Consider the following 13,992-nt stretch of genomic DNA (forward strand, 5'->3'; position numbering starts at 1 on the left):
AAATATTTAACCCTTCGAAAATTATCACTTTTGAAAAAAAACGGTTTTAATAATACAGGTAAATCTTGAAGTTTATACAAATGAAAAGCTGTTATATAGGCAAGATCCATATTAATATAAAATAACAAAAAAGCATAATAAACAGTATCAAAAGGTCGAATTAACAAGAAAATACGATTTGATATTAGTAAACTACTTTTAAAACCAAAGACAAATCGTGATTCATAAATAAGTAAAATAGGTCCAAAATTATAATATACGAATGCTAACTGAAATATACGGAGGAACAAATAAAATCATGAAAGCAACACGTGAGTTTTGAAAATCATTAAAGGTCAAGGACAAACAAAAATAGAATAAGCATTCATTTATTTATGGTGATTAACACATTCACTATGAATTTAGAGAGATCTGAAGTCGACATTTAATATATATATATGTTGAATACAAATTTATCGTTGAAAAGAGAAAATGTTAATTAATTACTATTTTTCAACAGATCTGATTGAGTGTTTTCCTCCTTGTCAACACGGAGCAAATTGTTATAAAAAAAATACATGTGATTGTAAACCAGGTTATGAAGGTGACTTCTGTGATGTTAATCGTAAGTATATAATCAAAGTTGTAGGTTGCATTTCTGCAAATAGTGACAATGCAATTTCCCAATGGAACTCCTTTTACGGCTAACACTGTACCACTTTTACTATTAAATTATAATCCTGGTACCTTTGATAACTATTTACTATGAAGTTTTGAAAAAAATCTTATCCTAAAATTAAAAGTTCATATGCACTACAATTTTTTTCAAAGGTGAAAATATAGGGCTGTGCGGCATATTTTCAACGTTTATATGCCCTGAACTTTTCAGAGTTTAAATTAACACTAATTTTCTTAACTACCCCTACCTCGAATGAAGGGTTACCACAGATTTCAATGTAAACAAAATACACATGTATATTTACTGGTAACATTCCCAAATTATGTCTCTATGAGATGGTACACAGAGAGCATATCTGGGAACCAGTATGTAAACAAAATTAGTTTTCTATGAATATTCTAAATATCCCCAAAAGAGGCGTGGTTTGAGATTAAGCTGTATTTCCAAAGTGCAACCTATACAAACATTTATTCAAATAGAAAACTCTCTTAAATCAGTTTTTCTCACATTAATACTCATTTATCAGAATTATAGCCTTAAAGATATCACTGTGTATACTCTTAGGTTTTTTTTACTGAACATTTTATATCCCCTCCCCTGTTTCAATTTTATTTAAAGAATTTGAAAAACAAGACTTTAATTATTGCCAGAATACCCTATTTGCATATTGTCTGATATAAAATGCCTAGAACCTGCTTGAAACTGTTTTGATAACATATTGAAAGCATATCAGAATACTATAAATTTTATGTTAAGCAGTCAACTATTACAACATTCAAGATTATATAAAGTATCCAATCCTGCCTCTGTCTCCAGTCCACATCTTACTGTATGCCTATTTGTCAATCAAAAGTTCACATTTTCTACTTCAAATAGACAATTTAGAATTCTTGTCAGAACAGTATCATCTGTAACCATATATCTGACACAATTTACCTAATAAATATACTAGGAGTGTTCAAACAAAGCCATATTTGCAATAGTTGTATGTATGCAGATACCAGTCTGAGATTTAAATTCACTTAAAATGTTATAGAGATGACTGCTAACATCAGATTTTTGCATAACTTCCAAGCAAAGATATTGTTTTCTAATTCAAGAACTTAAAAATCATAAAATCATAGCATTTACAAATTAAATTATTTGTTTTATGACCCAGGGGGTAGGCAATTTTCTATGTTTTTTGCCTCTGGGGCCTCAAATTTCCTAAATTTTTCTGCTGTTTCTACCAATTTGGAATAATTAGTACATATTTAGGAAAGAACACACTACTGCAAGTTTTGTTGAGATATTTTTGTATTTCTAGCTTGTATTTTTTATGCCGTGGTGATAAAAAAGCAGATTTAGGTGTTACGGCTTACTATTGGGTTATCGACAGGACAAAAACACCCCATAAATAATATTCAGGAAGGATCGATGAGTTTTAATGACTGCAAAGAGTAAATATAAGCACCTCTTAACAATTTGACTTACATATATGCAAATATTATGAAATAATTTTGTATTCAGGACTTTAAGTAAACTATGCATACTGTAAACTGTGAATTTATGCTGAGTTATCATATCTAAGGGCCAGGATTCTATCAATCTTTATGAAATATTTATAAAACTTCATATTTGAGTTAATTTCTTTAAAATCTGTGAGATTAAGCAAATTTGGTTAAATTCTAAATGTTCTCTTTATTCACCATATATACAAACATTTATTCAAATAGAAAACTCTCTTAAATTAGTTTTTCTCACATTAATACTCATTTATCAGAATTATAGCCTTAAAGAAATCACTGTGTATACTCTAAGTTTTTTTTTACTAAACATTTTATATCCCCTCCCCTGTTTCAATTTTTCTAAAGAATTTGAAAACAAGACTTTAATTATTGCCAGAATACCCTATTTACATATTGTCTGATATAAAATGCGTAGAACCTGTTTAAAACTGTTTTGATAACATATTGAAAGCAGATCAGAATACTATAAATGTTATGTTTAGCAGTCAACCATTACAACATTCAAGATTATATAAAGTATCCAATCCTGCCTCCGTCTCCAGTCCACATCTTACTGTATGCCTATTTGTCAATCAAAAGTTCACATTTTCTATTTCAAATGGTCAATTTAGAATTCTTGTCACAACAGTATCATCTGTAACCATATATCTGACACAATTTACCTAATAAATATACTAGAAGTGTTCAAACAAAGCCATATTTGCAATAGTTGTATGTATGCAGATACCAGTCTGAGATTTAAATTCACTTAAAATGTTATAGAAATGACTGCTAACATCTGATTTTTGCATAACTTCCAAGCATAGATATTGTTTTCTAATTCAAGAACTTAAAAATCATAAAATCATAGCATTTACAAATTAAATTATTTGTTTTATGACCCAGGGGGTAGGCAATTTTCTATGTTTTTTGCCTCTGGGGCCTCAAATTTCCTAAATTTTTCTGCTGTTTCTACCAATTTGGAATAATTAGTACATATTTAGGAAAGAACACACTACTGCAAGTTTTGTTGAGATATTTTTGTATTTCTAGCTTGTATTTTTTATGCCGTGGTGATAAAAAAGCAGATTTAGGTGTTACGGCTTACTATTGGGTTATCGACAGGACAAAAACACCCTATAAATAATATTCAGGAAGGATCGATGAGTTTCAATGACTGCGAAGAGTAAATATAAGCACTTCTTAACAATTTAACTTACATATATGCAAATATTATGAAATAATTTTGTATTCAGGACTTTAAGTAAACTATGCATACTGTAAACTGTGATTTTATGCTGAGTCATCATATCTAAGGCCCAGGATTCTATCAACCTTCATGAAATATTTATAAAACTTCATATTTGAGTTAATTTTTTTAAAATCTGTGAGATAAAGCAAATTTGGTTAAATTCTGAATGTTCTCTTGTTTCACCCTATATAGGTTGCATTTCTGTACATATTGTCAATGCAATTTCTCATAGGAACTCCTTTTACGGCTAAAACTGTACCACTTTCACTATGAAGTTTTGAAAAAAAATTTATCCTAGAATTGATGGTTCATATGCACTACAATTTTTTTCAAAGGTCAAAATATAGGGCTGTGCGGCATATTTTCAACGTTTATATGCCCTGAACTTTTCAGAGTTTAATGAAGGGTTACCACAGATTTCAATGTAAACAATATACACATGTATATTTACTGGTAACATTCCCAAATAATGTCTCTATGAGATGGAACACAGAGAGCATATCTGGGAACCAGTATGTAAACAAAATTAATTTTCTATGAATATTCTAAATCTCCCCAAAAGAGGCGTGGTTTGAGAAACAGCTGTATTTACAAAGTGCAACCTATAGACTTTGAAGTATTCAGTACAACGATAATGTTGCTATTTTTTATTTTTTTATTTTTAAGAAATATTTGAGTTCATATACTTTCCTACAGCTCATACCAGATGATAACTATTTTGTTTAAATGTGTGCTTTTCATTATCCAAAAATTTTCAAGAAAAATTTAATGTCTCAAAAAAATTGTCTAGCATTTTAATATGCTATGTATTAAAAGTATACTATATAAATCATTTCTGTGGAAAGGCAACGTTAATCGAGCGACCTATAAAATCTATGACAAACGGGATGATTTCGACTTTCCAATTATCAGTCTCCTATTTCTTAGCAGTAACATCCCTTCTGCTCCGTCGTATGGTGTTTACATATCTCGATTGATACGTTATGCTTGTCCATTTTCACATTTTACTGACTTTAAATATAGGAGTGTGCTCCTCACGCAGAAACTGCTCAAACAGAGTTATGAGGAGGAAAGATTAAAAATGACACTCCGTATATTTTATGGACACCATCACAAATTGGTTAATCTATACAGTGTGTCTGCGTCTTAACTATCTTATGACATTTTTACCACGTCTTAGATATTGGTTAAACACCTATGTTGTCTCTCTGTTAAGTACCGAACGTGACCTATTTCCGACATCATTGTCATGCAAATTGTGTGGACGAGTATTGTGTAATAATTATATACAGTTCGAGATTGCATGTTCGTTAAGTAAGCGCGTCACTACTTTTGATATCCTGTGGTGTCTGTCGTTGATGGAATATGTCCGTTGTTGTTCTGCTGTTTGCATGTTGTGTCTACCAGTAGTGTTATATTATTTGTTTGTGCGTTTCTCTGTGATGAATGTTATTGCGTTTGTTTATGCTGTATTTCTGTCACGTAGTATTGTCATTTTAGCGATATTTTTTAACATTGTCATAAAGCAGGAGGTTTGTCTAGCCATTAAACAAGGTCGATGCCACTGCTGGTGGACGTTTCGTCCCGAGGGTATCACCAGCCCAGTAGTCAACATTTCGGTGTTGACATGAATATCAATCATGTGGTCATTTTTATAAATTTCCTGTTTACAAAACTTTGAATTTTTCGAAAAACTAAGGATTTTCTTATTCCAGGCATAGATTACCTTAGTCGTATTTGGCACAACTTTTGGGAATTTGTGATCCTCAATGCTCTTCAACTTTGTAATTGTTTGGCTTTATAAATATTTCGATTTGAGCGTCACTGATGAGTCTTTTGTAGACGAAACGCGCGTCTGGCGTACTAAATTATAATCCTGGTACTTTTGATAACTATTTAAACACACGTATTTTTCTTAAATGTCCTGTACCAAAGTCAGGAATATGGCAGTTGTTATCAAATAGTTCGTGTCTATGTATGTTGGCGTTTGCTTTTGTTGCACTTCATTGTTCCTGTTGTTCCATAATTTTCCTCTGATAGATGATGTGTTTCCCTTGGTTTTAGTTTGTAAACCGGATTTGTTTTCTCTCAGTCTCAATATGAGTTTTGAACACCGGTATACTACTGTATCCTTTATCTTTAACTTGAAAAACCTTTCAAAATAAACGTAAGACGAATGGTATTTCGAATAACCGAAATAATTTTATTTTTACTTTGGCACAACTTGGTTTCCGTGAAAGAGCATAATGAAATAACAAAAACTAAAACCTTTTTCTGATTGACAAATTTTTCTTCTGTTTATTGAATGATTCGAAATATTTGGATGGTACTTGAAATCACTGCAGAAATTGCAATCTGAGCAACATGCGATAAAAGCTATTATTTTTTTCAGCATCTGATATCATATTTGTGATAGACGAATCTGGTAGTGTTGGTGATGCTAATTTTCGTGTAACCATGGAGTATCTTGCCAATGCTGTTAATAGACTTCCTGTCGGACGTGAGTTACTGCGTATCGGATTGGCTTTATTCGATGATTCTGTCAGAAGAAGCTTCGACCTCGATGATCATTATACAAAAACGTCTTTAACAGACGCTATATTAAAGACATATTTTGGAAATGGCGGAACAGATATAGATGGTGCTATAGGCTTCGCATGTGAAGATATGTTTACAATAAAGAGTGGTGCACGATCATCTAAAATCCATAAGATTTTAGTGTTGTTAACTGATGGACAGTCATCTAGCCGAAACAATCCTGGACTGCAGAAATGTAAAAATAAAGATGTAACAATAATTGGAATAGGAATTGGGAGTAGCGTTAATAAACAACAACTTAGATCTTTGGTCTCCAAACCCGAATATTACTTTGATACAACATATAATGACTTGGAGAACACTTTACCGAAACTTTTAAAAACTATAACAGGTATTTTACAGCCTTTTATTATATTTTCTGTATTTTTAAAAGGCTATTTAAATGTAATTAAAAGTTTAAAAGTTGCAAAGTAAAATTGCTGTCAATCCTGCACAAAAATTCTTAATTCCAGTATTGATGAGTGTTTTTTTTTTACTCAGACACTTTGTTTTGCTTGTACTCAGTTCGGCTGTCTAAACAATGTGATCTGTTTGATTGAAAGTCTAACATGATTTTATTATTTTATTACGTGGGTTTCTGGTTGTCCTATATTGAAAGACATCTGTATCACGGTGTCATTTTAAACAAATTGCCATCGTTTTGTGTCTTTTTCCTGTGTTCTTCGTCTGTTATCTTTTACAAAATCTTTTCCTCTTTAACAAGAGTCAATTGCAAAAACACTTGCCATAATCGTCCTCCGAGTATTTGGTTTACAAATTATGCCCGACAAATCTGTTTGTTAAGCAACATAACCCTAATGGCTAAACTAGATCTTTGCATATAATAAAATAAATAGAAAAATGATTGAGTATAGCCCCTTTAAAAACAGTTTCAACTGCATGCCACTCATGATCTGCATTTAAAAACAAATTACTAGCGAAACAATAAAATTGGAAAAACTGCACCGAGCGTCTTTTTGGCGACATATAGGAAATTCAAGTAAAATCCTTTTTCTTGGCATGCAAATGTTTAGACGTGTAATATGAAGTGAAATTCAACTCTATGATAATCGACTTTTGGATGTTTCACTACAGCACTAACAAACTACAACAGAAACTGCATAAACTGTATAAAGCAAGATAAGATCTGAAAATGTGAGCTACTATAAAGTCTATATTACAAAAATAGTACGGTAAATCTTTTTGCGAGTAATTGCCTTTAAAAGGCGATTATTAAACATATTTTAGTTCGTTTTTGGTCATTTATATAAATATTGGTACAGATAAAGAAAAACTTTTAATTGCAAAAGATCAAGTATTCTTCGGCAGTTTATAACGTCGTAACACATAATTTATCAGATGTGTACTGATTGAATTTTAGTCCAAGATACGTTATGTGATTATTACTTGTAGTTGCCTTTGAACTATTTTTACGTTACTGCAAGTACCCTCAGATCAACACATTGCGTATTTCTTCTTTTTTTAGAAAACTATGTAGATCTGATAAGTCATGATTTTGCAACTGATTTTTACAGTTTGTTTTTATGATGTGATGCAACACCACTCTTCTAGATAAGCAGAAGGTTTGGCGCACGCAAATGTGTTTAACCGGCAGTCATTCCGCATGTTCTGGACCCAAGTACTAGTAGTTAAGACTGTTTTACATTTTCATGGTAGTGCTGTTATAGCTTGCTGTGTCCTATGGGTATTTCTCATTTTTTGAATTAAGACGACCGCAGTTTACCTAAAAATCCCATTAATTAAATCAGAGTGTCATCCGATTGAAATTCATATATAGAAATTAAATTCTTTAGTACAGGAGGTTAAAAAAAAATTGCCAAGTTGGTACATTTGAATGTTTTTACATCCGTTCCTTTGGGTTTTAAAAGTTTAATGAAGGTACATATTTTTAAGTTTTATACATCTTATACATGTACATGTATATGTGTTTTTACTCCAATTAAATAACTTCGAAATATATGTAAATTTCTAAATTAAAGACAAATTTTCACAAAACTGTAAATTTTAGGTGAAATACATTTGGACCTTTTTTGTGCATAAACATAAATTCCGCCGAAAATAAACCCACCGAAAAATAAAAGAATAATCTATCTAAACCATTAACTTGCGTGTGTGCCCCCGGCGATAGTTTTTTTTTATGGAAAGAGATTGGCAATAATTTCATCTAAAAGAGAAAAAAAAATTATTAGCTAGTAAAACAGATACCTTCATATTTTCATAGTTTCAATTATGAAATTATTTTTGGTGTACTTTATCAATTGTATACCATAATGTGAAATTTGTCTGTTTTTTGAAAGACGGGAGCTCAACTCTAAGTTGAGAGAAATCTAACTATATAATCATGTTTCTTTAGATTTTTGTCCACCTGGCTGCAAAAATGGTGGAATTTGCATTGCTCGAGGATTATGTCGATGTCCAGGAGGATTTGCAGGATCACTTTGTGAAACTAAAGGTAAGTTAGAATAACAATGTTTAAGCAGAATTCATTCAGAACTTTCTAAAAGATAAAAAGAAGAAGCACCTTGCGAAATTCTATAATATTACTTTCCGATATATTGACGATGTCCTATTATTGAATAACCCATATGCTCCTAACGCAAAAACTGCTCTACCAAAGTTATGAGGAGGACAGATTAAAAAATGACACCATCACGAATTGGTTGATCCAAACGATGTGTCTTTGTTCAAACTAACTAAGGACATGTTTACCACATGTTACATTGTGGTTTGTCACTACATCGTGTGATCTTTTAATTACCGAACGTGACTTATTCTCGAATGCGACTGTTTTGCTTCTTAACTTAATTTGGGAAAAATTGACTAATATTGATATATGTGAAATCAATTTTGGATAAACATAACTTGCAGCAATTTTTATCCCCACCCTTAAACTATTTGAATTAAGTTTTTTATCCTTCCTTGATTTTTTTATGTCGTCCCTTACATGTTAAATTAATTGTTTTATGACCCAGTCCAGAGGTAAGCGTTTTTTCTGTTGTTTTTGCCACTCGGGCCTTAAATATGCTAAATAATTCTCATGTTCTGCGAGTACGGAATATTTAGTGTATATGAAGGATAGAACACATTTTTGTTACTTTCAAGAGGTATCTACATCTCGTCCTTTTTTATGACGCAGTCACAAAAAAGCACAATCAAGTGTTGCAGTTTTCTTGTGGGTTTTCGACAGAAAAAAAACCTTTACCAACATTGTTCATCAAGGTTCTATGCATTTCTTCATGACTGCAAAGAATAGATTTGTGCACTTCCTAACAACGTAAATGTTAATGTTTGCTGAGTCATTATATTTAAGGTCAATGATATTCTCAATCTTCATGAAATATATATAAAATTTGATATTTGAGTTTATTGCATAAGAAACTCTTGTTTTGTTCAACATACACAATAGGATGCACTTCTGTAAAATAGACAATGCAATTTACCATATGATTTTTTTATTGCCTAAATGATCACACTTTTACCATGAAGTTTCGTAAAATAACCTATTTTAGACTGGAAAGTTTTCTTTGTCTAATATGGTCTCCTTTTTATTTGTATTGTAGTCCTGTAATATTATGTTGTCATTTCAATGTTATATTTAACTTTGCCATTAAAGTGCGAGGTTTGGCATGCCATAAAACCAGGTTCAACCCACCACTTTTATTCCCCTTTTAAAGTGTCCTGTACCAAGTCAGGAAGATGGCCATTGTTATAATATTGTTCGTTTCTGTGTGTGTTGCATTTTAACGTTGAGTCGTTTGTGTTTTCTATTATTTTTGAGATAAGACGTGGCACGGTACTTGTCTATCCCAAATTCATGTATTTGGTTTTGATGTTATATTTGTTATTCTCGTGGTGTTTTGTCTGTTGCTTGGTCCGTTTCTGTGTGTGTGTGTGTTGCGTTTCGGTGTTGTGTCGTTGTTCTCCTCTTATAATTAATGCGTTTCCCTCGGTTTTAGTTTGTTACCCCGATTTTGTTTTTTGTCCATGGATTTATGAGTTTTGAACAGCGGTATACTACTGTTGCCTTTATTTATGCACTATTCTTTCTATAATTTTATCAACAGTCAAAAAATATAGGGATGTGCGGCATATTTTAACTTCATATACCTCTACCTTACAAGAATTCAAACTGATACTACATCTGTACAACTCCTCTGTTCACGCTGGGGTCTCTTCAAAACTTAATTTGTCCACTATCCATGAGTATTCATATTAGTAACATTATCAGGTTGTGTCTTTAAGATATGAAGCATTGACATCATATCTGGAAACTGGTTAGTAAACAAAAACAAACATCTATGAATATTAAATTTCTCCCATAAAGAATTATGGTTTGTGAAACAGCTGTATTTACAATTTGCAACGTAAATTCAAATTGTACCGCGAGATACATATCAAATATATAGGACTTCATAAGTTAATAGTTATCAAAGGTACGAGGATTATAATTCAATACGCCAGACGCGCGTTTCGTCTACATAAGACTCATCAGTGACGCTCAGACCAAAAAAGTTATAAAGCCAAACAAGTACAAAGTTGACGAGCACTGAGGACCCAAAATTTCAAAAAGTTGTGGCAAATACGGCTATGGTAAATGTATTTTTGGGATAAGAAAATATATTTTCTATTTTTTTTTTTTCATGACTTAGTGACATGTAGTCCAGGATGCATGAACAATGGAACATGCTACGATACGAACAAATGCAGATGTCTCGACGGTTATGAAGGAAATATTTGTACGATTCGTAAGTAAATTATACATGTTTGTTCGAAAAATAAGTTCTGATTGCACAATTTCATTTCTAGCCTTGAACACTTGGTAACACTTGTTGACGGAAAACAATACTATAAAGCTGAAACGTTACCCATAATTATTTGAAATATGTATTATTACTTTTTTTCTCTCCGATTTGTTTCCTTTTTGTTTTTAACACAAGTCCCAATTGCATATATCTGACAATGTGTGTAATGCCCAGATCTTATTAGTGTACAAAACATAGAAATTCGGAATTGATAAACAATGATAAAAGATGTAACGGCAATTACATATTAAAATCAATATCGTTGTATTTATATATCTATCTTACTTTTCACTGTCATTTAAAATTAATCAATTGTAACTTTTTAATACTAGATAGATGATAATAATTCGTTTGTATCCGACATGTCCGATTTCGTTGAAATTTTCACAGGTTTGTTGATACCTAATAGCATTGTGGCATCTTATTTCATTTGTTTATCTTAATGATTTGTTTGTTATTTTCCTATACCAGTCTATGCTTTGACTTCCTATTTAGGATGTAGACACATTAATTTAATATTTGATAATTTCAAAAGCCTTTCAATGAAATTATAAAAAGACTTCAATATATTTAAGACGTAGCGCATCTATTACTGTTTTCATTTTGACATTTTTGTGTAAGATTATGTCTATCTGTAGCTGTCTGTAATCCTAAGTGTAAAAACAATGGAACTTGTACTGAACCTGACACATGTGTATGCGAAAATGGATTTAGTGGAGGCTTGTGTGAAGTGGATTGTAAGTATTAACAGCACGCACAGAAAATTTTCAGCTTTAAACCTGAAGACGATGTAGTGTTTTAATTAGAAAATATTCGACATCTATACATGTCATTGCATATAATGGCAAAAAATAACATGTTAAAATAAGATGAAAAATATCACGCCATGAATGTGTTGCCTCCGAGGTGCTGTAGATAAACAATTTTACTATCTATCAATCTCTTTAATTTTTTTGGCAAAGAGGTTAAATGACAGCAGTTATTTCATTGCTGTTTCTTTTTTCTTTTTTTTTTGTTGAGTTATTTTTGGTGTGTACAAATGTTGTCAGTATGATTACAACGGCCAGCCAATACAGATGTCACGTTATAGAATAAGAGAACGATGTGTTATCCCATACGTGTTGTGATAATTGCCACATGTGTAGCAGGATCTACTTACCCTAATGTAGCACTTGAAATCAACCCCTTTTAGTGGGGTTCGTGTTTCTTAGTCTTACTTTTTTTTCTATGCTGTGTTTTGTTTACTATCATTTGTCTGTTTTGTCTTTTTCTTTTTTAGTCATGTTGTTGTCAATTCATTTTTTATCTATGAGTTTGAATGTCCTTCTGTTATCTTTTGCCCCTCTTTTATAACGAATTTAATCCAAATGTACATGTACTATCATGTTGTAAACTTTTAATTGATTCACCAAGATATGTACAGTCTGCTAACTAGGAACATATATCATTCTCAAATATGAAGAGTTAATTTTGCAGCCAACTACTCGATTAAGATCAAAGAAAATTATAGTTTGGTCTCATGCATCTCTGAATAAGCTTCAAATGTCAATATCTTGAACATTGAAACAGGTACCTATAAGGTTATTAAACATTTGCCAGTTGTATATAAAGATAACATTAATTGAAATCTATAACAGCACTACAAACAAGTGAATAGCAGCTGGACTTTGCTATCAAACTGTGGATCACTTACATATTTTAAGATTATAAGCTAATTTTTGATATTTTTTGTTCAAAATGCTATTGGAATATTTGAAACCTACAAAATATGAATGTCTGTCGGGTGAACCTAACTTACGTCAGGACGGTTCACAACTGTAAATGAAAGGTCATGAACATTAAACCACTGTTAATGTGAATCCTTGATAGTTTTGAGAAGGATGCACATGAGACTATAATACTAATAAAACATTTTATTAAAACTTGAAAAAAATCTGCCGGTACTCATAAACATTTGAGTAGAAAACAACAGCTACATTGTCAATAGTATTTAATTAAACCTTTACAAGAAAAAAATGTCAAACATTCGAACTGTAGCATATATATATATTTCCTTTTTTTACAATTTTAGTGTCGCAATATGCTCCTGTGTATACTGAAACACACGTGAATGTAATAGCAGGGCTTTCCAAGAACCTTTTCATTGCAATAGTTACAAGTAAGTTTGCCATGTAAATCGACGATAGTGTCAAGTATCAGTTGGCATGTGTTTACAGTGTTAATTAGAAAAAACCTCAGCGGCAACAGAGTGCAAATTGATTGTAAAACCAAATGTGAAGAGAACAAAAGAAAATGGACATCTTAAAAACAAATCACAACAATGGCTTTATTCTAGCTCTAAAATTTGTGAAACCTTATAATGTTTTTTTTTCAAATTGATTTTGTTTTTAAGGTCATCACCTAACGTTTTTGAAAGACATATTACAATAAGTTTTAACATTTTCATGTAAAAAAGATAAAAGATTTCGGTGATTTCTAATGATAAAAAGCTTTATAAGATTCAATCTTTTTATACAAATGCAGTTGAGATCAGTTGTTTAACTGTCCCTATTGAATATTCATTTCGGATATAGAATTTAAGGGCACATATCGGAATATGATTAAAATAGCCTAGCATATTTTATTTTGTTCGATTTGATATAGAATTATCAAAACTATTACAAATCTCGTTGATATTAGACCGTCTAGTTAATCATATAACAAAAGGACATATTGGGCGTGTACCAACATAACCACAACTAAGGAAGAGTTTGTTTATACCTGCACCAAGTCAGGAAAATGAAAATTGTTACCTTATAGTTCGTGTTTGTTGCATTGTCGTTTAGTTTTTTGTTGCACTTAAGTGTTGATGTTGTTTCGTTGTTTTCCTCTTATGTTTGATGTGTTTCCCTCAATTTTAGTTTGCAACCCGGATTTGTTTTCTCTCAAAATCGATTTATGACTTTCGAACAGCGGTATACTACTGTTGCCTTTATCTATACAATACTTCAATACAATCTTTATTTAATAAGTTACCTTATAAAAACCGTATATGACTTATAACAGACTATTCATAAAAATATAAAGGTTGATAGAGTTCAAAATTATTCGTAAAACTAAGAATCCACCTCCTCAGGCAAACTTTCCGTTTAGTCAAAAAGCTCCTTATTACATGTTTTGATATATAGAGTCATGGCTTTCGAATATTAAGGTTTG

General features: G+C 31.4%; 1 protein-coding gene across 2 annotated transcripts in view; it reads left to right on the forward strand.

The window, feature by feature from the left end:
• The window catches only part of LOC139512567 (uncharacterized), a 136,027-nt gene that overhangs the window by 101,713 nt on the left and 20,322 nt on the right, over positions 1-13,992 (forward strand). For both annotated transcript variants that reach the window (XM_071300287.1, XM_071300286.1), the window contains exons 5-10: positions 500-604; positions 5,790-6,326; positions 8,349-8,447; positions 10,645-10,740; positions 11,436-11,534; positions 12,869-12,955. In XM_071300287.1, the coding sequence (XP_071156388.1) occupies positions 500-604; positions 5,790-6,326; positions 8,349-8,447; positions 10,645-10,740; positions 11,436-11,534; positions 12,869-12,955 (1,023 nt within the window). The remainder of the gene's footprint in view (positions 1-499; positions 605-5,789; positions 6,327-8,348; positions 8,448-10,644; positions 10,741-11,435; positions 11,535-12,868; positions 12,956-13,992) is intronic.

Source organism: Mytilus edulis, chromosome 2 (genome assembly GCF_963676685.1).
Source record: "Mytilus edulis chromosome 2, xbMytEdul2.2, whole genome shotgun sequence".
Classification (NCBI taxonomy): domain Eukaryota; kingdom Metazoa; phylum Mollusca; class Bivalvia; order Mytilida; family Mytilidae; genus Mytilus; species Mytilus edulis.